This window comes from Mesoplodon densirostris, chromosome 7 (assembly GCF_025265405.1).
Source record: "Mesoplodon densirostris isolate mMesDen1 chromosome 7, mMesDen1 primary haplotype, whole genome shotgun sequence".
NCBI classification, from domain to species: domain Eukaryota; kingdom Metazoa; phylum Chordata; class Mammalia; order Artiodactyla; family Ziphiidae; genus Mesoplodon; species Mesoplodon densirostris.
In genome coordinates this window covers 5,891,040-5,914,779 of record NC_082667.1, presented here as the reverse complement: position 1 = coordinate 5,914,779, position 23,740 = coordinate 5,891,040, and the positions used below count along the sequence as shown (strand labels likewise).

At 61.5% G+C, this 23,740-nt stretch overlaps 4 protein-coding genes across 4 annotated transcripts; all 4 read right to left on the bottom strand.

Moving 5' to 3' along the window:
• Positions 1 to 98: 98 nt before the first annotated feature.
• On the bottom strand, positions 99 to 1,205 carry LOC132494086 (double C2-like domain-containing protein gamma; the record flags this gene model as incomplete). Its single annotated transcript, XM_060105127.1, has 4 exons — positions 99 to 487; positions 565 to 658; positions 840 to 921; positions 1,030 to 1,205. Coding segments are annotated over 4 exons (483 nt in total), but the record flags the coding sequence as incomplete, so codon positions are not given.
• NUDT8 (nudix hydrolase 8) lies at positions 1,125 to 8,390 on the bottom strand. Its single transcript, XM_060105015.1, has 9 exons — positions 8,123 to 8,390; positions 7,349 to 7,481; positions 6,698 to 6,775; positions 6,159 to 6,596; positions 4,349 to 4,437; positions 3,872 to 4,251; positions 3,416 to 3,654; positions 3,270 to 3,341; positions 1,125 to 3,052 (listed from the first exon to the last, which is right to left on the bottom strand). Exons 1-4 carry the CDS (start codon positions 8,314 to 8,316, stop codon positions 6,369 to 6,371), a joined length of 633 nt encoding a protein of 210 aa, XP_059960998.1. The 5' UTR covers positions 8,317 to 8,390; the 3' UTR covers positions 1,125 to 3,052; positions 3,270 to 3,341; positions 3,416 to 3,654; positions 3,872 to 4,251; positions 4,349 to 4,437; positions 6,159 to 6,368.
• Positions 8,391 to 9,817: 1,427 nt separating this feature from the next.
• TBX10 (T-box transcription factor 10) lies at positions 9,818 to 18,246 on the bottom strand. The gene is made up of 11 exons (XM_060105126.1): positions 18,172 to 18,246; positions 17,723 to 17,833; positions 17,417 to 17,485; positions 16,740 to 16,895; positions 13,074 to 13,369; positions 12,870 to 12,971; positions 12,342 to 12,513; positions 11,195 to 11,347; positions 10,851 to 10,918; positions 10,542 to 10,636; positions 9,818 to 10,107 (listed from the first exon to the last, which is right to left on the bottom strand). The coding sequence occupies exons 1-11, from the start codon at positions 18,244 to 18,246 to the stop codon at positions 9,818 to 9,820; spliced, it is 1,587 nt and encodes a 528-aa protein (XP_059961109.1).
• A 37-nt stretch (positions 18,247 to 18,283) lies between these two features.
• On the bottom strand, positions 18,284 to 23,262 carry ACY3 (aminoacylase 3). The gene is given in 8 exon segments (XM_060105125.1): positions 18,284 to 18,393; positions 19,465 to 19,623; positions 19,626 to 19,668; positions 21,061 to 21,187; positions 21,287 to 21,399; positions 21,660 to 21,734; positions 21,917 to 22,052; positions 23,027 to 23,262. Coding segments are annotated over 8 exon segments (999 nt in total).
• Between the last annotated feature and the right edge of the window lie 478 nt (positions 23,263 to 23,740).

The following is a 23,740-nucleotide window of genomic DNA, read 5'->3' as shown; positions in this document are numbered from 1 at the left end:
TTGACCCCTCAGTGCAAGAAGCAGGGGTGGGGAGGGGGAAACTGGCCTGGGGTGCAGACCTGGGCCTGGCCCAGTGCAGGCCTCTGGAGGGTGGGAGCAAAGAGGACAGGGCCCAGTCTGCCCTGTGAGGCGATGGGCAGGGAAAGAACCGGCTGTCCGGTCTGGTTTGGAGGAGAGGTTTATTCTTGCTTCATGATTTGGCAGTGGGGTGAGTTTGAAAGGGGGGAAGGAAGGAAGCAATTGACTAGGGGTGGACATGGTGGGTGAGGCAGCCCCAGGTCCTCGCAGCTCCATGGAGGCAGCCGTGGGTCAGTCTGGGGGACGGGCAGTGAGCAGGGCCAGGCCGGGCACCCCCGCTAGTCGCTGAGCTGGAGGGGCACGCCGTCCAGCGGGTGCCACGGCTCCAGCTGGTGGTCACTGCGGCCCAGCCATTCGCGCCAGTGCTGCTGGCGCTCCCCGCTGGCCTGGCTACTCAGCTGCACCCTGCCTGGGTTGAGGGACAGGTCAGGAGCCGTATGGGAGTCCATTGGGCCCACCCCCCAGCTCCCCGACATCCCCACTCACCAGTGAAGTCGTCAGCTGTGCCCACGTCATAATCCCATGCAGACACGAGCAGTGTCTTCCGCGCCAGCTCCTCCCGTGGGCCTGCGCAGAATTCCTGCAGGGAAGGGGGCAGAAAGGCAGGAGGGAGGCGGCCTTGGGTCCTTCACGGCCTCAGAAACAGACTCAGACAGGTGAGTGGCTCGGGGTAGCTGGGGCCTGTGCTCTCGGAGGTGGGATGTTGACCCCCTCCTCCCACCCCCAGCAGCCAGGACCGCCTCCGCCCAGCCCTGGCCTACCTCGTTGGACTCAGGGTTCAGGCTCTTCTTCCGAACACTGGTCTTGTATTTCGAGTTCTTCCCTCCATTTGGATGCAGGTAACTGATCGGGAAGAACAGGGTCAGCTTAGGTGTGGCCCTGGAGAGGTGAGCCCCAGAGCGGCTCTGAGGAACCCTCACTGTCCACCTGTCCACCCCTGTTCACACTCACAGGCGGACGAAGGGGTCCGAGTAGCCATTGGCGTCTATGGGGGCAAGGTGGGCACAGCGCAGCACATCCACCAGCGGGCCGCCCCGCCGAGAGCTGTAGCCCAGCGGCAGCAGGAGGCGCCCACGCTCCTCCCCGGCTACCTCAGCCTCCACCTCCTTGGGCAGGCGGTAGGCTTGGGGTCAGCTCCTGTGTGGCCCGCCACCCAGCCACCCACCAGTGCTGGCCTGGACATGAGAATGCAAACCAGCTGCAGAGAAGTCAGGGGCCAGTGGTTTGATTTCATGATTCAATTTACAAAAACAGTCACTGGCTTAGTGCCCTGGAAGGAAACTTCCAGGTCAGCTCTATCCTTCGGGGCCTGAGAAGGGGACGGGCTTGCCCAGGCCACGTGACTGGCCAGTTCAGGGCATCTTTGTCGTGGAGGGGAAGGGAACTGATGTCCCTAAGGGCCACAAACATGCTAGGAGCTTCCTAGGTGGCCTGCCATTAGGTACCCGTCACCACCCTCCCGCAGGGTAAGCCTGCTGCCACAGAAGCAGCTCCAAGAGGCTGTTCTCTACCCAAGGACATACAGGTCTGTTCAGCCACAAAGCCCACCCTCCTCACACCCCACAGCCCAAGCGGCCAGATTCTGAACGTCCTTTGCCACACTCGGCCCCTGTTGCTTCCAAAGGACTTGGGAGGTTGCCTTGGAGAGAATGTGCTTCTCCCACACTTAACGAGGGATTTCATTTGCCGAAAGCCAAGCCACCTTGCTGGCGTTCAGCTCTCAGTAACGGAGTGCTCCATGAGCCAAGGGGCTGCTGTGCAGGGTCTGGGCCAGGAAGTGCTCGTGGCGGGTCCCTCCCTGCCCGACCCGGTAGGGCTCCGCAGCTTTACCTTGACTGACGGACAGTCGCAGCAACATGCGGCTCCACTAGGGGGCGGGGCAGCAGCACCTGGCCCTCGAGCCCCAGAGGAGCTGTGGAGGGCCCTGCCTCAGCCTTGCAGGTGCCGGGGCGGGGTGGGGGGTGGGGGGGACGGCCTGTGGGCTGCAGGGGTTCTGCCCAGGTCTTTGGTTTCCTATTGCAAATCCCCTGCGGTCACCATCACTGCCTCCTGCCAAGGGCCTGTGTCTATGGCTACCAGCCCCAGGAGTGTGGTACCCACACTGCCTCGGGCAGATCTAGCAGCCGTGCAGCCCCACCATATCCATTCTCTCCCAGACCTTGACCTGCCCTCCCAGCTCAGGCCAGGGACAAATCCCACTGGCTCCAGCCTCTGCCTCAAGCTGGCCTGTGTCTCTGCCCCCTGAGGGCTTGTGCCAGTGCCCCACAGCTCCCCTGAGCTGCCCTGGCAGGGGAAGTCTGCCCAGCCCCTGGGGCCTGGCTGTCCCCTGAGACTATGAGCGCTCACAGGGCCGGTGAGCAAGATGGCCTCAGATTCTCCAAGCCTGCCTGGGCCTGGACCCCTGTCCAGCCCACATCAGTCCCTGCCTGACACACTTCAGCCTGGGCCACCCCAGACCTGGCCCCCCAGTCCTCGCTGGGCCCCGCTGTCCCACCCACCTCCTCATACAGAGACATGCCACATGCTGTGTCCAGGCTCTTGGGCCTCTTGGTCTGAAAGAGCAGAGAGCCCGGTCCCCTTGGCTGGACACTGCCCAGGTCTCCCTCCCTGCATGCCCCACCCTGTGCACCAGCCCACTCACCAGCCTCCGCCTCTCCAGACACACATCGAAGATCCTGGCTTGGTTGGGCACCAGCTTCCCCAGGGGCACCCGCAGCTCCCCCAGGGGAGGTGCCCGCTGCCTGCCGCCATTGCCGCAGCCGTGGGTCCTCCCAGACGCACAGCCTGGTGGCCATGCAGGTCGGACCTGGCCAGGCAAGCCCTCACCCCCACCTCGGCCCTGCCCCCTTGTGGCCCAGGCCCTATCCTCACCGCAGGGTGTTGCGCTGGGCGTCCTGGAGGGTGAAGCTATGAGTGTTTCCTCCCAGACAGGCCCCCTTGTGCCCCAAACCGTGCGTGTCCGCGGCTGGCTGGCCTGGGGACCGAGCAGGGAGGGTCAGAGCCTTGTCAGGCCCCAGGGCCCCAGCCTGGTCCCCCTCCCTCATATAGCCTCTAGTTGCACATCCCAGCAACAGGGGACTCCCTGTCTGAGGTTGAGGCCTTGGGGAAGAGGGGCATGGCAGGCCAGGTGGGTGCTTCAGGCTGGGTGTGTGGCCAAGGGACAGCAGTAGGGGCCTGTGTCTCGCCCTCACCTTGCTGGCCCTGGGCAGCAGGTTAGCTTTGACATAGGTGTCCATTGAGCCCGAGGCCGGTGGCTTGAGGCCCTGGGAAGAGACAGTGGATGTGGGACAGGCCCAGGGCCCACGCCTGGGACCCAGGGATGCCACCCCATCCTCACCTTGGCACGGTGAGCTGTGCAGCGCAGGGTGCTATTGTCCGTGTCAAAAAGAAGCGTGGGGCTTCCCTGGTGGCGCAGTGGTTGAGAGTCCGCCTGCCGATGCAGGGGACGCGGGTTCGTGCCCCGGTCCGGGAAGATCCCACATGCCGCGGAGCAGCTGGGCCCGTGAGCCATGGCCGATAGGCCTGTGCGTCCGGAGCCTGTGCTCCGCAACGGGAGAGGCCACAACAGTGAGAGGCCTACGTACCACAAAAAAAAAAAAAAAAAAGCGTGAACTCGAGGGTGCCGAGGATGGCTAAGGGCAGGTGGCTGGCAGGTCAGCTTCTACATCAACCTCCGCCCCGGCACCATGCCTCCTGCCCTGCCCCTCCCCCGGTCAGAAGCCTGGGATTCCCCAGACCCCATCCTGGCTGGGCTGGGCCCAGAGGGTCCCCCTTGTCCCCCGCGCCCACTCACTGCTGTTGTCCGAGTCTCCCTCTGGCTCTGGGTCCGGCTGGGACTGGGATGCAGAGCGGATGGTGGGGGTCACTGGAGGGTGTAGGTCTCAGGTGCACGGGGTGGGCTCAGCGAAGGCGTAGCAGTGCGGGAAGTAGTGGGAAACGAGGTGGATGGGCCGGATGAGGCCCGGGCTCACGTCAGTAGCCATGTGTTCCTGCACGCTCCCCCGCCCCCGGCCCGCCGTGCCTGCCATGGGGGCCCGGACATGGAGGGGGCACTCAGAGGAGCCCCTGACGACTGGAGATGAGGGCACCGCATCAGGCCAACCAGACAGGGAGAGGAGGCATCACTGAGGGCGTTGGTGGGGGGCGGGGGGCATCCTGGGCAGCAGCTGGGACCTGAGGACAGAGCGCAAGGTCAAGGCCGGCAGGGTGGGGGCCTCCAGCCTGGAGGGGGACCCTGTGGGCTGGCAGGTAGGCCGGCTGGGCTACTTACCGCTCTGAGAGCTCCTCCACCTGGTTTGAGTCGCTGCCGGTGCTGGGTGTGCGCCTGAGGGAGGTGACCCAGAGAGCCAGAGTGTGGCCCTGGGGACGGGGGAAGGGGTGGGGCTCAGAACGCTTCTCTGGGGCCCAGGAGACCAGCATCTCCCTGCCCTCCACCCCAAGGGCCCCTTCCCTGGTACTGGGGCCCAGCTTCCCTCCTTCTCCCCCAACCCCTCCCCAATTCACACACAGCCGGAGAGTTATTTTTACCGCCATCACGTGGCCCTGCTCCCAGGTGAGGCTGGAGGGCCAGAGGTGACACGAGGGGTATGAGGGGCAGTGGGAGGAGAGCGTGGGGAGGAAGGGGTAGGGGAGACAGAGGGGCTCTGGGAGAGCGTGTGGGAAGGCGTGGGGGAAGGGGGAGGGGTGTGGAGGGCAGGCTGGAGGGGAGGGGAGATGGGCAGGCGGTGAGGGCTCTGCGGAGACGGGGTGGGGGTGCCGCCGCAACCTGGTCCCCTTGGAGCTCAAGCTTCTTAACACCTGAATCCGATCACTTCGGCACCTCTCTCCCCCTCTGCCAGCCTGGAATAAAATCCTAACCCATCGCTGAGGCTTGTCCCCTTGGCCGCTCACTGGGGCCCCGAGTGCTGGGCCCCTCCCCCCACGTCCCCATGGCCCCTCTCGGTTTCCTAAAACACCCCAAGCTGTGTGCACGTGCTGCTCCTTGTGCCCCGACTTTCCTCCCTTGCCCTTTGACTTGGCCTGCTCCTGCTTACCTATGGTCTCAAGGTCACTCTCTGCAGGGGAACGTGGCTGCCTTTACCTGCTCAACCTTCCCTGTCTTTTCCCAGGGGTCCTTTGGGGGCCACCCCTTCGCTACTCTCACTCTAGGAGGTTCACCCTGCTCCCCAGGCCTGTGCCCCAGACCCTGCCAATCAATGAATTCCAAATCCAGCAGCCACGTGACAGGTTCAGGGAAGAGCATGTGACCCAAAGCAGGCCAATAAAGTACAATTCTGGGATAGACTGGCCCAGAAAGAGAAGCTGTTTTCTGTTGATGGGATGCTGGTACCGTGCCATCCTAGAGCTGTTGCCCTCTCCTCACCTCTCACCCCTGTGGAGTGGAGAATGCTCCTGAGAGTGAGGCCAATACAGTGGAAAGCACAGAAAGAAGAGAGTCCCTGAGCTCCTGGATCCAGCTATGCCTGAAGCTGGTCTATCTCTGGAGTTTGTAATCACCATTCCTCCTTTGGCAAAGTCAGCTAGTGGGTGGGGTTTTCTATCACTTGTCCTGCCTAATACTGCCCAGTCCACCATGTCAAGGTTAGACTGCCCACCCCTTCAACTCTCTCACAGAGATGTACATGATTGATATATAATTCCATTACATATCTGTGAGTAATTAATGTCCAATCACATGATTATCTGTGTGACCTGGTCTAAGATCTCCCACAGACTGAGCACCCACAGAGGGCAGAGTAGCATCTGGCTGGTGCACAGATGGGACCCCAGCATAGCAGCTGGCACATGGTGGGAGCTTGGCATGTTAGAGGTTTGCAGTAGCACGCAGGGCTCCTTTCTGGATGCCTACTGCCCAGCACATGGTCAGCCAGGCACGGAAGATGGAACAGGAGCTCGTACAGTGTAGTGGCTAGGAGTTTGGTCTCTGGAGTCAGAGAGGGCCTGGTTCAAATCCCAAACTGGGGTGACCTTGGGCAAGGTGTCTACCCTCCCTGAGCCTCAGTCTCACCAGCCAGGGACAGCGTTGGCCCCATCTCACAGGGTTGTGGTGAGAGTGAAATGAGAAAAAAGACTCCAGGCACCTGGCACACAGTGAGTGGGCACAGCAAGTAACAGTGTGATTATCCAGAGGCACCCCAGCCAGGAGGCCAGCTGTCCCATGGGGTCTGCCCAAGGTCAGGGCTCCAGTGCAGAAGGTGCAGTCGCCACAGAGTTGGCAAAGGCTCTTTATTCAGTCCTGGAGAGGAGCTGGCGTGGCAGGGCAAAGGCAGGGGCTGCTCAGGGCCAGGTCATCAGCCCCTGGGCAGCTCAGGGCTGGTCAGGCAGGGCTGGTAGACACCAGGTGCCAGCAGCTGCAGGGTGAACTCAGTGATGACGGCCGTGAGCCCCCAGATCCGGTGTGGCCCGTGCAGGAAGACAGGCAGTGTGTAGCGGAAGTGGCCACCATGGCAGAAGTGGGTATAGCCCTGGTTCTGTTCCTGCAGCAGATGGGCCAGGGGTAGTGCAAACACTTCATCCACCTGTGGGCAGGAGGCAGCGAGAGGGTAGACAGAGCACTGGCCACTGCAGTCTCCGCCCATCCGGACGACCCAGACTCCACCCCTAGCATCTCCCCACTCACCTCATCGGGGTTGGGCCTGAGGCTCTGGGGATCCAGTGGGCCCACGCCGGCCAGCACCGGCACCACAGTGGCCTTTTGCTGAGGCAGGAGGAGGGCAGGCAGTCAGGGGAGGCAGACCCTCGACGGGGCTTTGGGGCTGGGGCAGGAAGCCTGAGAGGAAGACTCCAGGGGCCTTTAGCAGTGTAGGCCAGGTGCACCCGGACCCTGCCCTTGGACTTGCTCCAGCCATGCTGACTGACTCAGGCACCCCAAACACACTAGACCCATTCAGGCCTCTGGGCCTTCGCTTTTCCTTACTTTTACTACCCTAAAATCCCCCGGTGGTCATTCAGTCCCTGCCTACCCTGCAAAGCCCTCCCCAACCTTTGCCCACCAAGCAGAGCAGAGCTGATTCACCCTGGAGCCACCTCCACCCCAGGACCTGAGCCTTAGTATCCCTCGTGAAAGGGGATAAAATACCCCTGGCCCCTTCCTGACGGGCTGTGTGAGGATGGAACACAACTGCCAGGCAGGTGTCCCCACCGCACTCCGTGACTGCCACAGTCCATGACCACCCTCCTTGTCCCTGGGGTCCCTGCTCCTAGCCCAGGGCAAGCAGAGGGGCTGAATGGGGCAAGGGCCGGTGGTGGTTTCAGGGCCTGGCGGGCTTACCTGGTCGTGCACGGGCCTCAGGACACCCCACACATGGGCCTCAGGCACAACCAGGCCCACCTCCTCGCGGGTCTCCCTCAGGGCCGTGTGCACCACGTCGCGGTCAGCGGGGTCACACTTGCCACCTGGGAAACTGAACAGGCACAGGGAGCCTGGTTCTTGGGCTGCTGGGGCCGTGGAGGGATGGGGGTGGAGGCTGTGGCAGTGACCCACCTAAATAGCGTCTCCGCCCCTAGTTTGCAGAGAGGGCTAGGCAAGCCACACGACCTCTCCAGGCCCGGTTTACTTCCCTGAACAACGGGAGTAAGGGAGAGAGGCCCTGGGGCTCAGATATGCAAACTCTGCTTATGGTGGTCCCAGAGGCGCTGACATTGACCCTAGGGTGTCCCCAATTCCCGCCGGGGGCGGGGCCAGGGCGGGAAGCCAGGTAGCCCCGCCCCGCGCGCTTCCTAGGCTCGGGGACACGAATCTCCCAGTAGTCGCCGGAAGGGGGCGGAGTCCTGCCTTTCTGGAGGGGGACACAGATCTGAGCGAGGCGTCGAGCGATCCGCGCGGCGCCCGGGCAGGACCACCTGCGGCGCCAGATTCGGGGCGGAGGGACGTGGGTTGCTGACTCCCGCCATAGCCCTCTGCCGGACGGGCTCTCAGACCCAGACCCATTCTACAGAGGCGGAAACCGAGGCTCGGAAAGGCTAAGTGCCTTGCCCACGACCCTGCGGTCTCCGGGTTCAGCGGCCTCTTCCTAGAAGGGAGAGGAGTTCCCGGCCGGTGTACCTGACGTCACCCTTGTGCCTCCCGGGCAGGCGGCTGGACCGCAGCGTGTAGAGCAGCGCCGGGACCCCGCGCACCGAGCACAGCGGCACGAGAACCGCGGCCGCCGCAGGTCGCGCGCGGAGCCGGGCCGTGGCCCCCGCCAGCAACCGCCGGCAGCGCCGCTCGCCCTCCGCCGACAGGCAGTCGGGCAGCATGTCCGGCCCAGAGCGGCCGGGAAACCGAGGTCACCGGGCGGCGAGAGGGAAGGGGCAGAGCGCACACTCCAGGGTGTCTCGGGAATCTGGGGGGCGGGCCGTGGGAGGAGTCTGTCCGCAGGGTGGGGCTCCGTAGCGGCACCGGCCTTGCCCAAGGGGCGGGGCCCGATTGAGGGGCGGGGCACAGGCCGGGAAGGGGCCTCTCCGGAGTTGTGGGGCGTGGCCAGAAGGGGCCTCTCCGGAGTTGTGGGGCGTGGCCAGAAGGGGCGTCACTAGATAGCCTGTACTTCCGGTAGAGGGGCGGGCCTGGGGCGGGCCTGGGGCGGGGCGGAGCTGGCGTGGATGGTCTGGAGAGTGTCCCTCACGAATGCCTAGAGCAGCTGGGGTCGCGCCTGGCCCGGCGACTGGGCTCGGCCGTACTGACCGCGGGGTTCGCGAGTCGGGGTGTCTGGCTGTTGAGGCCCCACCGGGACCCGCGTTTCTCCGCGCCCGCGGGGGTCCGGGACCTCAAAGGAAGTGCTCCAGGATGTTCGGAGTCGGCGTTTAGGGGGTCTACGGGGAAGAGACGCCTGGGGCTGCGGGAGGAGTGCCCGGCCCTCCCCACCCTCCGGGCCCTCTCTCCTGGTTCCACTGGGTGGCACGCGCCGCGCCCTCTCTCTCCAAGGGTCCCACTCCAGTCCCCGGCCTTCTCCCTGCTTTTCCCGCCGCCGGGAGCTCGTCTCTCCTCCCGACCCCCGTCCTCTGCAATTTCTACTCTTATAGGTGTTGGTTTAAATGTCACTTTCTCTAGAAGCTCTCCTACCTGGAGGGTTGATCGGATTCTCAAACTCCTCCCGCCACCCTCACCTTGATCCCTGTGGTCACTGCCTGTGGTGTTGTGCACCCCTCGGCCAGACTCTGGCCCCTCGAGGACCACACACCCCAGCCTCGCACTTAGCACCTAAACGTGGAATGGCAGGTGTCCCATGTTTTGCTTCGGCTTTGAGCGGGTGCTTCCCTGAGCTGCAGTTTCAGTCCTCATCTGGGCACACGAGGCAGAGGGCAGGAACGCAGCCTCCTTCACAGCCCTGCCACTCAGCATGTGTCGCCACCTTTACCATCACTCTGTGCTCCCAGGGACGCTAGCAGCACTGGGCAGAGCTTTGCGATGTCTGCAGCCCAGACTCTGGGGTGTGGGCGTTCCTGAGGCCCTCCGCCTTGGCCTCCGAGGACAGAAGTGCAGTTGACCACCCATTCCAAACAGTTTAATGTTGCAGGGAAGAGAGAGGTAAAGCAGGGTTTGGAGGACTCACCTCCAAGGCAGAAGGGGGCAGGTTGGGAGGTAGGGGCTCTGGTTCCAAGCCTGACACCATCCCAGCTTTGCTGGAACTCTGGGCAGGTAGCTTTCCTCTCTGGCTTCCACCTGCCCTGCTCTCCTTGTGAGGGAAGGATGTCTCTGCAGAGGGGAGGCTGAAGAGGCGGGGCTCCAGGGTAAGAGGACTCTGTCCACAGGGCCCTACCATCACTGCAGGTCCTGGCCAGGCCCCAGGCGCACTGCAGTGCGGGAGAGGAGCCCCAGCCCAGCTGGGAAGGGGAGGCCCCCCTGATCCCTGTCAGCCTGGATATTGGGTAGGGGGTATGGTGTCGGTCGGGCCCTTGGGATTCGGAGGGGGCTTGAGACTCCAGGGTACAGGCCCTGGTAGGTGAGGGGCCGGTAGGTGGCTGAGGCCAGCAGAGCCTCAGGGGGAGCCAGCAGCTGATGGTGGAGCCTGGCAGGGATCCTGGAGATGAAGGCTGGAGCTTTGTTGGGGTCTGAGGGAGGAAATGGTGTGAGTGGGCCCCAGACCTCCACTCACACCTTCAGCCTTCCTTCCCCCTTCTCTGCCCCTCCCACCCCAAGTTGCCCGCCGCTTAGCCTTTGCGCTTGCTCTTCCCTCTGCCTGGAATTTCTTCCCCACCTTTTCCCTCTGTCCAAACCCTTCCCAGTCCTCCAAGGCCCAGCTCGGGAACCACCTCCTCCAGGAAGTCTCCCCGACCCCCCTGCCCCTGCTCTCAGCACCTTGTCCCGGCCCTGTTCTCTCTGCCGTGGGTCCCAAATTGTCTCAGAAATCTCTGCCTCCCCCTCTCTGTCCACCCAGATGCCCAGGGAGCTTGCTGAGCATGCTGAAGCCCCTTCCTGGGGGCGCCGTGGCCCTGTCCACTACGCAGGCTCTGGTCCCACTGTGTCTGTGGGCCTGGGGCCTGACCTTTCTCCTCCTCTGTGAAGCCCTTCAGCAGGCAGGGGCGGAGGCTGCTGTGACTCTGGGTCGGGACGCTGAGCAGGGGCCGTGGAGATATAGGCCTGAAGGTGGGGCAAGCAGGAATGGGACAGGGGGTCAAGATGGAGAACGCAGGCCAAGGGTCATGGTCAGAGTCAGACAGCGGGACCCCAGGACAAGCCAGTGGGCGTGACCCTGAAAGAAGGGTCGGAGGCCTTAGGAGATGCCTGGGGATAGGGATGGGGTGAGAGGGTGGGTTAGGGCAGCTGGGTAGGACTGTCAGGGGCCAGACGGTGCCAGGAGTCCGGGTCACTCTCCCTAAAGCCCTTGGCAAAAGGGTTGCTGGCGATTTTCAGCTGGGTGATCTGCAGAGAAGAAAGGGTAGTTATGGGCCAGCCCTGAGCTGGGGAAAGGCTGCGGGCCCCAGGCTCGGCCACCCTCTCCTCCCTGGACCACCCCGTCCCCAGTCTGGAGGCCCTGGGCATGAAGGCAGGGGAAGGACTGTGGGTAGATGCCCACTGAGTCTGGGAAGGAGAGAAGGGCAGGGGTCTGTGTGCCTGTGGGGCCTAAGAGCCTGGCGCCTCAGTTTCCCCCCTGTGAGGTGGGCTGGCAGCTGCCTCACGAGCTGTGGCCTGACCCACCCGGCAGTTCTGATATGCCGTCACGGCCGTGAACTGGGTCTCTGTGAAGATGAAGGACTTGAAGTTCTGCGCGTAGCGCTTGCTGTCTTTGCGTGGGTCCACGAAGACCACGTGGAAGCGTGGCTGGTAGCGGTGCATGGGGCTGAGAATGATCTGCGGGGGGTGCGGAAAGGGTGGGGCAGCCGCAAACCCTCTCTGAGGCTGAAGCCCTTCTTCCAGGGCCCGCTGCCCCCATCTGATAGCGGCAGTGCCGGGTCTGAACTTGAGAGTCTGCAGTTCTGTATCAAAGGCCCCTTTGTCGGAGCATCCAGGCTGCTTGGTGTCTCTCACTTCCACGCCCCAGCTGTCTCGGAACTATCCGGGATCTGACCACCTTTCCCACCCCACTGGCTTCACCCCGCCCGGCCACCGTCATCTTTCTCCTGGATTTCCGCAGCTGCTTCCTGGCTGCACTCCCGTCACACGGCAGCCCCAGTGAGTCAGCTCAGAGCCTTCCTGTGGCTCCCGAGCTACACAGAGTGAAGACCAGAATCCTCTCCACAGCCAACTGGCCCTGAAGAGCAGCGCTGGATGCCCCTAGGATCCCTTCCCCTCCCACTGCCCTTCTGAGCTCCACCCCAGACAAACAGGAGTCTCCTCACAGCTTCCTCAACTCCCCAGCATTCTCCAGCCTCAGGGCCTTTGCACTTGCTGTTCCCTCTGCCTGCAACGGCTCCCCCTTCTATATGCACAGGCTCCCTCCTCCACTTCCATCAGACCCCTCTTCAAATAGCGCCTCAGCTGCTTCCTGAGCCCCCTGAACTCAACGGCCACCTCCGTCTCAGCCCCGCTCCCTGTTTCCTTTTTCTCCTGGCATTTATCACCCCTTTGCCATCTGGATTCTTTGCATACCACCTGCCTGGAACCCCAGGAGGCGAGCCCCCGTGAGGGCAGGGATCTTTGTCCGTTTGACACCATGTCAGTGGTGCCGGGTTCCTGCACCTATGTGGGCCTGGCCCACCCGCCTGGCAGTCTCTGCTCTCCGACCCCCGGCCAGGTGAACTCGGGCACCAAAGGCCCAGCCAGCCCTGGCTCGGGCTTCATCACAATCAGGCCCCAGTGTCCCCTGCCCTGGCCCAAGCCCTCCCCACTGTGGCCCGGGCCTCACGTGGCCGTTGTCGTCCAGCAGGTTGTTGGTCAGCTTGAGCTTGTCGAAGGACACAATCTGGCGCATCCACTGTGTGCCCTTGGCCGGCAAGTCGGGGTGGAAGTGCACGCGGCCAGGTGTGGTTGGGTCCGCCTTGCCCGCCACCAGCCAGGCTGAGCTATGGAAGGCATACCTGGGGACAGAGCAAGGTGACGAGGGCGCCCTGACTGCAGCCCATGGCACCTCATCTGCTGCCCCCACCCGGAGCCAAGACTGACAGAGTATCTCTCCTACTGCCCATGCACTGGCCCCGTCGGCACATGAAGAACCGGAGGCTCCAGAGTACTGTCTGGCCTGGGTTCACCGTGGCTGCATCTGCTGCCCTGGGCTAGCCCACCCTACCTGCCCAGGTGCGCCCAGTGCTGTCCAGGATGGGCCACCCCCGACACTGCTCCAACTGGCCCCTGCCTCCCTCAGGGTGCTGGTGGGGGTCTACTTCCCTGACCAAGTGCCTGAGGTCTGAGCTGTGACCCCCAGCCAGGCCCGGACCTGTATCTCTTGTCATCCAAAGGCACGAAGTCCGTGAGCAGGGCGTAGTCAACCAGCGTGTCCATGCCCAGGATCTTCACCTGGAAGGTGGGGAACATCCTCCTGCAGGAGGGGGTGCTCAGCAGCCCGACTGTGGTTCCGGCCTGCCCCCAACTCCCGCCACCGCCCCGCCGCACCCCCCCACACCGCCGCCACTGCTCATACCTGCCCGCCTTGGTGACCATCATCTCTGTGCCCAGCTGGTTGAATTCCTCCCACACAGCCTTCATCTCCAGCTGAACCATCACACCAGACACATGTGGGTTCTTAGGGCCCTGCTCTGTGGGCTCAGCCATGGCTTGGGCCCCTGTGGAGCTGGTGGAAGGGCCTGATGGTAACAGGGAGTCCAGCTGGGGCTCCCAGCTGGAGCTCGTCATGGGCAAAGGGTAGGTCTCCGAGGGGGCAAATACCCCGAGGCCAGCAGAGAGGAAGGCTGGAGAGAGAGGACGGGGTGTGGGCCCCTGTTCACCTCACCCACCCCCACTCCACCCAGCCAGCCTTCATCTTTCAGGCTGCACCTAGATGCCTCTTCTTCCAGGAAGCTCTCCCTGACTGCCAGGCCTGTTTTCCCACAGGATTCCCAACTCGGCATCACTTCATGAGGTAAATGCTCACTCAAAGCTCCTGGAGACCAGAGACAGGACCTGTCAGTCTCCCTAGGGAATCTTTGAGCCATCAAGAGGCCGAGTGGCCTTGAGCAAATTGTTTCACCTCCCGGAGCCTCAGCTTCCACATATGTCACAAACGGTTCTTAATATCTGCCTTATAGGGCTGATGTGAGGATTTGTGAGGACACGCACGAGCCTGGCACACAGTAGGCCCTTCATAAAGGACATCTGTTACGGATGACGTGACACGTGGGGTCATGGAGGTGCGGGGTCTTTCTCAGCTCTGGGGAGACCTGGCTGCCTTGTGCTGCTTAAGGAATACTGAGCTGAAGGAGATCCCCGAATTACCACGAACAACTCTTACCCATCTCTGACCCCAAAAACTGGCCCAAATCCTGCCTCCAGAAGCTGGTTCTAACATCTTTCTGCTCTGGCCTCCTCACTTTTTTCTAAGGAGCCCACCTTTTTTTTTTTTTAATTAAACCTATTTTTTTTTATTTATTTATTTTTGCTGTGTTGGGTCTTTGTTTCTGTGCGAGGGCTTTCTCTAGTTGTGGCAAGCGGGGGCCACTCTTCATGGCGGTGCGCGGGCCTCTCACTATCGCAGCCTCTCTTGTTGCGGAGCACAGGCTCCAGACGCGCAGGCTCAGTAGTTGTGGCTCATGGGCCTAGTTGCTCCGCGACATGTGGGATCTGCCCAGACCAGGGCTCGAACCTGTGTCCCCTGCATTAGCAGGCAGATTCTCAACCACTGCACCACCAGGGAAGCCTGGAGCCCACCTTTTGATCTGCAGTCCTGGCACAAGGCTTGGCCAAAAGCTTTGCCACAGCTCCACCCTTCTGATTAAAAAAAAAAAATCCTAACTATTGATACAACGAGATACTACTTTACAGCCACAGGGATGGCTATTACCAAAATCCAAAACAATAACAAAAACAAGAAATGAAACATTACAAGTGTTGGCGAGGATGTGGAGAAACTGGAACTCTCGTGCATTGCTGGTGGAATCTAAAATGGTGTAAACCCTGTGGAAAACTCCTGACAGTCCTTCAAAATATTAAAGATAGAATTACCATAGGATCCAGCAGTTTCACTCCTAGGTATAAACCCCAAAGAATCCAGAGCAGGGACCCGAACAGATATGTGTACATCGGGGTTCATAGCAGCATTGTTCACAATAGCTAAAATGTGGAAGAAACCCTGGTGTCCATCGATGGATGAATGGATACGCAGAATGTGTCTATACGGACAAGGGAATATTATTCAGCCTTTAAAAGGAAGGAAATTGTGCCACAGGCCACAACGTGGATGATTCTTGAGGATGTTACGCTAAGTGAAACAAGTCAGTCACAAAACTACTGTGTGATTCCACTCATGAGAGGTGCCTAAAGTAGTCAAATTCATAGAAGTAGGATGGTGGTTGCTAGGGACAGGGGGAGGGGAAGGGGAGTTAATGTTTAATGGGGACAGAGTTTCAGTTTTGCAAGATGCACAAAGTTCTGGAGACGGATGGTGGTGGTGGTTGCACAACAGTATGAATGTACTTAATGCCGCTGAACACTTAAAGATGGTGAAGATGATCATTTTTATGTTACGTATACTTTAACACAATTACAATTTTAAAACTAGGAAAAATATCCTGAAAAACAAACTGTTAGTTTCTAGCAGCCCCATAAGGGGCTGAGGACCTGGTAAAACCATGAGATCCTCTGGGCAGAGGTAGAATTTTGGTGTTGGATGGATGGATGCATGGACGGATAGATAGATGGGTAGAGGGAGGTTCCTTGGATGGTATAGCGTGTGATGTGCTGTCCAGAGTCAGTGCACAGTAGGTGCCTGGTGAGAGTGTGGGGCTCCGGGCCCATGGCCCCATCCTTAGCAGCCCTGAGAGCCACGTGTGAGAAGTGGCACCTCACTAAAGCCCCTGGGAGTTCTGTAGTCTGGAGGTGGGTGGGTCTCACTGAGAGGGGCATGAAGGTGGATGGGCTAATGTCCCCTACCACCTGGACCAGGCCATCACATGGGCAACTGCCCATCACCCAGCTGTCCTGCTGGAGCATGTACATCATCCAGGTAACCGATGCCAGCCCCCAGGGTCCGTGGTGATGTGTCCCAAGTCGGGGAGGCTCATGGCTTTGCTGGGCCTGGGGGCTTCACAGGCTGGTTACTGGCTTTCAAGTCTTCTACAAGCCTACAGCCTGCCCATCCCAGTCAATGTGCCACCCCTGAGCACCCTCAATAACTCTGGGCAGGGGCCTGTCCTCTGCCCAGCTCCTCTAAAAGTCAGCACTTCTTGGGGTCAGGAGTTGACAGTTTCCCACCGGCAAGAAGTCAGGTTTGGAGGGGAAGTTAGAGGCTCCTTGTCCAGCCCCCCCACCAACCTTGATCCTCAAGGGGTGAGGCCCAGAGATGGGCGGGGCCAGGCCCAAGGTCACCCACGTCTGATAAGGCTTTCACCTCCCAGAAATGGCTGTGTCTCCCTGCCCGTCAGCACCCCTATATTTGCACTTGGGTGGCTGTGAGCCCATCGACCCCGCCCTGGGGGATCTGAGGCCTCAGTTTGGGGTGCCCCTGCCCCATGCTCTTGCCCAGGCCCTGGGTCCAGTGGGTTTTCCTTGGTCCCCACGTCCAGTCCCTACCCCCCACCCCACTCACCCCAGAGCCTGAGCCCACCCATGGGGCTCTCTTGGCTGCCCGCCCCTTACCCGCCATGGGGACAGCCGGACTTCCGGCTCCTGGAGAAGGGCGGCTCAGCTGGGGTCCCTGCCTGTCCCACCTGTGGTCAGTGCCTCCCGGTCTCCTGGTCCATTCAGCAGCACGGCTCAGCTCTCGGGCCCTCACTCAGTCCCCAGTCTCCTGGCAGGACTGGCCTTCCCTCCTCGATCGCCCAGGTCTTGGTTCTCCACCCAAGCCAGGCACCTAGTCTCTGCAGGCAGGACCCTGGCTCTGGGGTGTGCAGAGCCCCTTCTCCAAGCCACCCTCACACTGGACTGTGCAAGGCACCTGGCTGGGCTGGTCCAGCTCCAGGCGCGATGCCATGGGGGAGGAGGACAGGTGGGAAGGCTCTGACGTGGCAAAGCCTCCTCTCCCTCTCCCGATCCCCCCTCCCGACTTCCTCCCTTCCCCAGCTAGGAGCCCCCCAGCCATTCCTGATCAATGGGCCCAGGCACAAGGCAGGGGCCAATGTCGAGGACAGGCTGGGTGATCTGCAGGGGTCCTCGCCTGGTTGACTGGAGGAGCCGGGGCTGACAGGGCCTCGGGGAGGTCAGGGGGCTGCGGTGGTGGCAGGAGCATGGAGGGCTGAATGGCAGAGGCGAAGCTCTCTCCCCAGGACCCAGACACCTGACCTGGGGCTGCTGGAGTGGAATCACCAGGGAGCTTGAGCAGGAAAGGCAAAGGGGCAGCAGCCGCAAGTACTAGCAGAGGCAGGGCCCCAGGACTGGATAGCAGGAAGTCATGTCCTCCTGACCGCTCGGCCCGATGAGCTATGCAACGATGGCAAGATCCTGACAGCTCCGTGCCTCAGTTTTCCCAACTGAACTAAGTACATAATCGCTTCTGCCTGGGATGGGCTGGCCCAGCCTGGGGGGCAGTAAGCTGTCCCCATCCTGGTTGACGGTGCCTACACAGTCCCCACAGGGGGGCACGCTGGCCCAGGTCAGAGGCCTCTAAGGTATGTCCTGATCAGACACCTTCCCCAGGTGGCCCCTGCCTGTCTGGGGCTGTGCATTCAGGGAACACACAGATCTCCAGTCAGGAAGGCAGAGGAGGGGGGTTCCCCGAAGCTGGTGTCTGCCATGTGGTGTAAGGAGGGTCATGGGGCTAGACCCCGGTTAGCCCTCTCCAGGAGGGAGCATCGCAGGCTAGCCCCCAGGCCGGAGCACTAGGTGAGCGCACACCGAGCTGGGCGTGCTCGACTGGGGTCCCCAAAGGCGGCTGGACCCCCGCACCTCCTCCAGAGTCTGGCACTGGGAACAAGGGGTTGGCAGAGGCCATACCTAACAGGGGGCAGAGAGGGGCTGCTCCTCTCGAGGGTGACACCCTGGGCCCTCCCAGAGCCACATGTCGCATGTCGGGGGCAGACCTCTCCTCCCTTCAGCTCAGGGAGGCCTGCTGCTTCCACCCCCTGTGCCCCTGGTCCCTGCCTGCCAGGCTGGGAGGAATCCCTCGGGGAGAGCCTGGGCCGACCCCTGGCATAGACCCACGGCCAGCTTTGGGAGGAAGGCTGCACCAGCACTGGGGTCTGCTGCTGGGCAAGACGGGGGAGAGTTCTCTGCGCCTGTGATGGAGGGTCCCAGCAGCTCCCAGGTGCCACCCTGTCCCAAGATGCACAGTGGGGCAGGTGAGAAATAGGCAGATGATGGAGGGGGTTGGGGGATCTGCACCAGTCCTAGTGGCTCGCCCTCAGCCCGGACTCCCAGGGGTCCGGGGTTCTACTGGCTCCTGATGTGTGTGTGTGCTTGCACATGCCTTTGGTCTGTGTGATGGGACACCCCCCTATACACACACATGCTCATGCGTACGTGGGCACACTCACATGTCAGCCCAAATGCATAAACGAACTCAAGACCTGATGACCTGCCACCACTCCTGTGCACATGTGCACAAGCTCCTCTTACACACACACACACACACACACATACACACCACGCACCCAGGCACGCGTCCTCCCCGGCCAGTCTGCCCTCCCTGCCGGAGGCGCCTGCTGGCCCCCTGCCCCCTCATGCATCTTGCCTGCCAGCCTGTCCCTGGTGCCCCCATATCCTTCACACCTTCTCATCTCGCTGCTCCATAGCAGAAGTCAGCGTGGCAGCTGTGCCCGCGGGGAGATGGATGAGCCAGGCGGCGGGCGTGTAGAGGGGCCAGAGAGTGATGCCTGGAGGGGATGGAGCTCTGGGCTCCACCAGCCCCGCTGTCAGGCAGGAGCGATGCTCTCAGCATGGGGGCGGGGTGGGGTGCGGGCCCAGGGGGTGGAGCATGGAAAGTGTGAGGCTGTGTCCAGGCCCCATCCCACCCCATCCAGTTCAGCCCTGCTGTGGACACCCTGCAGAGAGTGCCTGGGGCAGGACTGAGGGGACCCCAGCCGCAGACCCTGTGCCCGCTCCCTCCCCGACGCTGACTTCTTGTCCTGGGTGGTGCAGAGACTTCCGCCTGCCCTACCTGCCCTACCTGCACTTCCTCCCTGCATCCCTGTGCCTGGATGGCTGTCCTGGGTGGGGAGAGTCTTGTCGAGCTGCACCCCTTCCCCAGCCTTGACGCCCCCTGAGCCCCCATGAGCCCTGAGCTCATTACACACCTGGAAATGCACATCTGGGCTGTGCCACCAGCCACATATGGATCCCCCTGGAAGAATGCCCAAGGTACTGAGGCTCTCAGAAACACATGTGTGTGCAGACACACACACACACACACAACCACGGAGCACCTGGGGCAGGCACACGCCTGGACACCCACACACACGGGCACACAGAGATCGACTTTCTGGCTCTGGGAACGCAGAGGGGTTGGAGCCCTCCTCTGGGTCATGGCCTCCTCTGGAAGCCCCTCTGCTGGCCCCAGGACAGTATTTCTCCAAGTTCCCCCCAACACACACACACACACACTATGGGATCTTCCCCCTGGGCACTGATGAAAAAGCGTGGGCACAGAGACAGCCATCCCCGGCCCCAGTACACACAGAATGTCCAGGACCACCCTGAGCCAGACCTGCCCCAGATCCTGAGGTCACAGAGAGGGGCCATGCAGGTGAGAGGACATGAACCACGGACCCCTGGACATCTTCCATTTTATAGAATGGGAAACTGAGGCAGGGAGGTGTGGGGATATGGCAAGAAACATGGTACACAGTGGGTGGCAAAGGGGGGGCCCTGGGCTCGAGATTGTGCCCCATGACCCCCTGTTCAGAAGGGAGGGCTGAGGCCGGGCAGGTGTGGCCTGGATCAGGAACCCTGGCGGGGGGAGGCCAGTGTGGGCAGGGCAGGCACAGAGAACGTGAGCCTCTCAGTCTGGAGGAAGGCAATGCCCTCCTCATAGTAGGCAAGCTCGTTGATGAACACAGGGTCCATGGGGGACTCACCCTCATACAGCACGTCCTCGCCGCTGAAATCTGGAAGATGGGTGCGCCAGGCCGCAGTGGCTCGAAGTCTCTGTCCTGGAAGAAGAGCCAAGAGCCAAGATCCAAGGTTGCTGGGGCCGACCTCTGCCCTGGCCTCAGTGCGGGCGACCCCAGCAGGGACTGCCTAAGAGATGCCCCTCACTTATGGCCCTGCCCACTTGCTCCTTCACTTCCTCGATCAATGCAACAGGGTGTCTGCTGAGATGCCAACTGGCTCTGTGTCTAGAAATGGAGACACCAGTCGCCTTAGAAAGGCACTTGTCATTGTGGAAGTATACCCTAGTGGTTACGGGCACAGATAGTGAAGCCTGCGTTCAAAGCCTTGCTAGCTGTGTGACCTTGAGCAAGTCACTTAACCTCTCTGTTCCTCAGCTTCCCCATCTGTAAAATAGGGATTATTCTATCTCCTCCTATTATCCTGAAGTCTAAATTAAACAGCTAATAGTGCTTAAAACAGTGCCTGACACATAGTGAATATAATATAAGTTTATTAAATAAATTTTTTAATTGTGGGAGAAATCACTCAAAATGACTTTATTCAGCAGCCACGAGGAAGATGGGCCTCTAGCCCTAAACACTGAAAGGATGGTGCCCCCTCTACCATAATGTTGTTACAAGTAAAATAACACCTCAAAATAAAACATGAAGCTGTAATAAGAGCCCACAAAGACTCATTATGAAGGAGGGTGCTCTGGATGGTCAGGGCTTTGCGGTGGGTCGGGGAGGGCCGGTGTCAACAGAGCTGATGGCTCTCTCTGAAGCTCCTCCCACCTCTGAAGGCCAGGTTGAGGGGCTTGGGAAACAGGTACTAAGCAGGCTAGGACCCTGCCGCCCGGGACTGCAGGACATAAAAGGCCACTGGAGGGCATGGGCACTGCTCAACAGCGACCCCATGTGGCAGCAGGTAGAGCAGCAGCTGGTGGGCCGCCCATTCTTCCCCACCTCCTTTTCGCTAGGTGTAGAAGCAGGATTACCCCATTCCTGTGACAACGAGGAAACGGAGGCCTGGAGATGGAGATGCTGGACTCCCTGCTAACGTGCATAGGGATGCTCGTGGAATTAATTGGAAGGGTTTAATTAGAGAGAGGGTTCTGTATTTGCACCTCTAAGCAGGTGAATTGGGTCCTGCCTGCTCCACATCCCCTCCCTTCCTCCGCCTTCAGCAGCCAGGGAGGCGTGTCCAGGCTGTTGAGGAGCCCCCTCCTGCTCTCCGCAGGCGCTGTGAGGATCACTGTGGCCCCGAGTGCCAGGCCTGCGTGTGGGGTTCCCCGGAAGGCAGTAGGGGCGGGCATGGGGGGCCCAGCCTCCTGTCCTGCTCCTGATTCTGAGGTGCTGATGACCCACCCTGAGGGAGGCACCTGTGATCCCTCCCTCTGGGCCTCAGGCTCACCTGACACCCCAAGGCTGTGACCCTGGAGTCTCATACACCCGCAGCTGAGGATGCACGGTGCCGGCCAGGTCCCCGGCCTCGGTGCGCGGGAAGGCCACGCTGCTCACGGTTCCATATGCTTCCATCTCCATGCCTGTGCAGGAGGCTGGGTCTATGAGCCCGTCCCTCCCTCCAGGCCCAGGGCAGAGTGGGCAGTGGGGAGCCTGGCTCCTTGGTCCCGGGGCCACGCCCTCTCCTCTCTGGGCCTTAGTTTCCCAGCAAGACCCCGGGGGTCTCTTGAACAGCTCGATGAAGTCTACAGCTGCGGCCACCAGGACCCTCATCCTGGTGAAAAGGTTGGCCCGCAGCACCCTTGGGGCCGGGGCGCAGCTCCAGGGCTGAGGACCGAGAAGGGAGGGGTCAGGCGACGCCCGAGAGACGGGGCGCTCCAGACCTCAGGCCCCGACCCCGCCCATCGTCTGGCCCCGCCCTTCCAGGGCCCGCCCACTTCTGAGGTCGCCACCTACCCTTTACGTTCTTGTTCGCGGTGTGCTCGCTCTAACTCTCCTCTCCCCGCCGCTGGTGCCGTATGACCCGGCCGGGAGCTCAGGGCTCTGAAGCCGGGGGTTGGAAAGGGCGGGTCAGGGCCCCAGGCTACTCGGGAGTGGAAGATGAGGTGGGAGTGCGGTGAGCGGGGAGAGCCTGGAGGGAGCTCTCGCCTCCCTCTGCCCTCCTGTGGGGAGGGGAGAGAGGGACCACAGGGCCCGGAGTACCGCAGGCCCCGGGGACTGAAGCCCAGAAGAGGTGGCCGGGCAGGGCCTCTGTCCCCTTCCCCCCTCCCCTGCTGTGTACTCTGGGAGGCTAGGGCCACCTGTAGGTGGTGGCACAGGTGCATGGCATAAACGTTGTAGGTGCCTTCCATGTGAGGCCGTGGTGTTGTGGAGGTCTGGGATAAGTAGAAGGCCGGCCCGAGGTCTTGGGCCCCAGCAGCTGGTTCAGGTCTCTGGCCCTTGACACCTCGTGTGGGTCATCCGCGTTGGCCCTGGCATTTCAGGGGCGAAAACGTAGTGTCAGCCCCTGACAGTCTCCGTCAGTGATCAGAGGGTCAGAGTGTGTGAGTGGTGCGGGGGAGGGCAGCCTTGTGCTGCCCGACAGGACTGAAGCCCCTGAGACCCTGCAGGAGGGACAGAGCAGCTCAGGGGCTCATGTGGATGCCTGCCTCCTTGCACGGCCCCAAACCCTCGGCCTGGCCCTGCCCACCCGCCTCATCAGCTCTCAGCCGGCCACACCTCCAAGCACTGTGCTGGTCTCGCCTTCAGGCCTCGTACCTGCTGGGCCCTTCCCTGAAACTCCTCTCCTCTCCACCTGGTTAACTTATACTCACCCTTTGGGGCTTGGCTGAGATCCCGCCTCCTTCCGGAAGCCTTCCCTGACTGCCCTTGACCAAGTTAGATGCTTCGTGTAGCCCCCACCCCTGCATTTAGCCTCCTGGTTTGTGTTCGCTGAGTCCTTTCTCTGTCTCTGTCCTTTCTCTGTCCTTAGTAAGCTGAGGACAGTGCTTCAGTCCTATTCCCCATTCTCTCACCTGAGCTGGCCTGAGATGGGGCTCAGAGATGGGGCTCGGCCAGTATCCACTGAAGGAAGGTATAAACAGTGGTTGTGTAAACGCAGCCTGTGGGGAGCTGATCTGAGGCAAGCCTGGGGTCTGGGGAACCCAGAAGAGGCCCCGTCTCAGCCTGGGATCCGGAAGGGCTTCCTGGAGGAGGTGACATCAATCTGAATTTCTCTAAACTGAAAAGGGAGGAATGGGCATCACAGGCAGAAGGGTGCCTCCTGCCGGGTGGAGGGACTGGACCAGCTTAGCAGGTGGGGGCCCTTGGCAGCCCTGCACTTGGCAGCCCTCCAGGGCTCTCTCTGGGGGAGTAGTCTTCATCCCAGGCTTTAAAGAGTCCCTACAAGCAATTTCCCAAAGCCTTGTGCAGCTCCCCAGCAGGAGCTGTAGCAGCAGGGCAGGATGCTCACCTGAGGAAGGACCCGGTGAAGGCATGACTGAGGTCATGGCCCACGTAGCGGCAGCAGGCGGCTGAGGCCACCGGGTTGGCCAGCAGCACAGGCATGGTGGAGAGGCTGAGTCTCTGCACCTCCCCTGGGACCCGCAGCCAGTGCCAGGCCAGATAGGTGCTAGCTGTCTCATTGCCGTGAGTGGCCCTGGTCACTGCCACGTGGTGCAGGGCCTCTCAGGGCACCAGCAGCCAGCACATCGCCGTGTGGGGTGGCGCACCTGGTGGGTGGACCCGCTTAGGCAACCCTGCCACCAGCACAACGCCCAGTGCTTAGAGCTGGGCTGGTGGTGGTGAGCTCCCTGAGGCCTGAGGAGCCCAAGCCAGGCGGGGCAGTTGCTTGTCCAAAGCCGCAGCTGGATGTTAGCTCAGCGGTGTCCCACCTGCACCTCCAGTGGTCCAGGTTGGTCCCTCCGTTGGCCCCCTTCCCTTGAGGGTAAGCATTGCCCTCCCCTGCCTTTCTCTGAGGAGATCAGTTCTCTGCTCCCTTTGGAGAGAAGGAATTTCTTTCTCCCAAGTTGAGAAAAGGGGCCCAGACTTGGGAAGATGGATTCACCAAGGCACACTCCCTCTAGCAAGAGGGCTGTGCTCCCATTTTATAGATGGGGAAACCGGGCACAGCAGGGGAAGTGGACAGTGTCACAGGAGCTGGCTGTGGAATGTCAGGTTCCAGGCGACT

Bases quoted from the DNA above. Each gene is read 5' to 3' on its own strand.
- NUDT8 (XM_060105015.1), bottom strand. From the start codon at position 8,316: ATGCTGCCCGACTGCCTGTCGGCGGAGGGCGAGCGGCGCTGCCGGCGG. The intron at 7,482-8,122 runs GTACACCGGCCG...GTGCCTGTTCAG, and splicing joins AGGCACAAGGGTGACGTCAG to TTTCCCAGGTGGCAAGTGTG. The intron at 6,597-6,697 runs GTGAGTGGGGAG...TCCTGCCCACAG, and splicing joins TCAGGCCCAACCCCGATGAG to GTGGATGAAGTGTTTGCACT.
- TBX10 (XM_060105126.1), bottom strand. From the start codon at position 18,246: ATGCATGAGGGGGCAGGGGGCCAGCAGGCGCCTCCGGCAGGGAGGGCA. The intron at 17,834-18,171 runs GTGCGTGGTGTG...ATCTTGGGACAG, and splicing joins CGGGGAGGACGCGTGCCTGG to GGTGGCACCTGGGAGCTGCT. The intron at 10,108-10,541 runs GTCAGGCCCCAG...TTCCTCCCTCAG, and splicing joins CTTCACAGAGGAGGAGAAAG to ACCCCAACAAAGCTCCAGCC.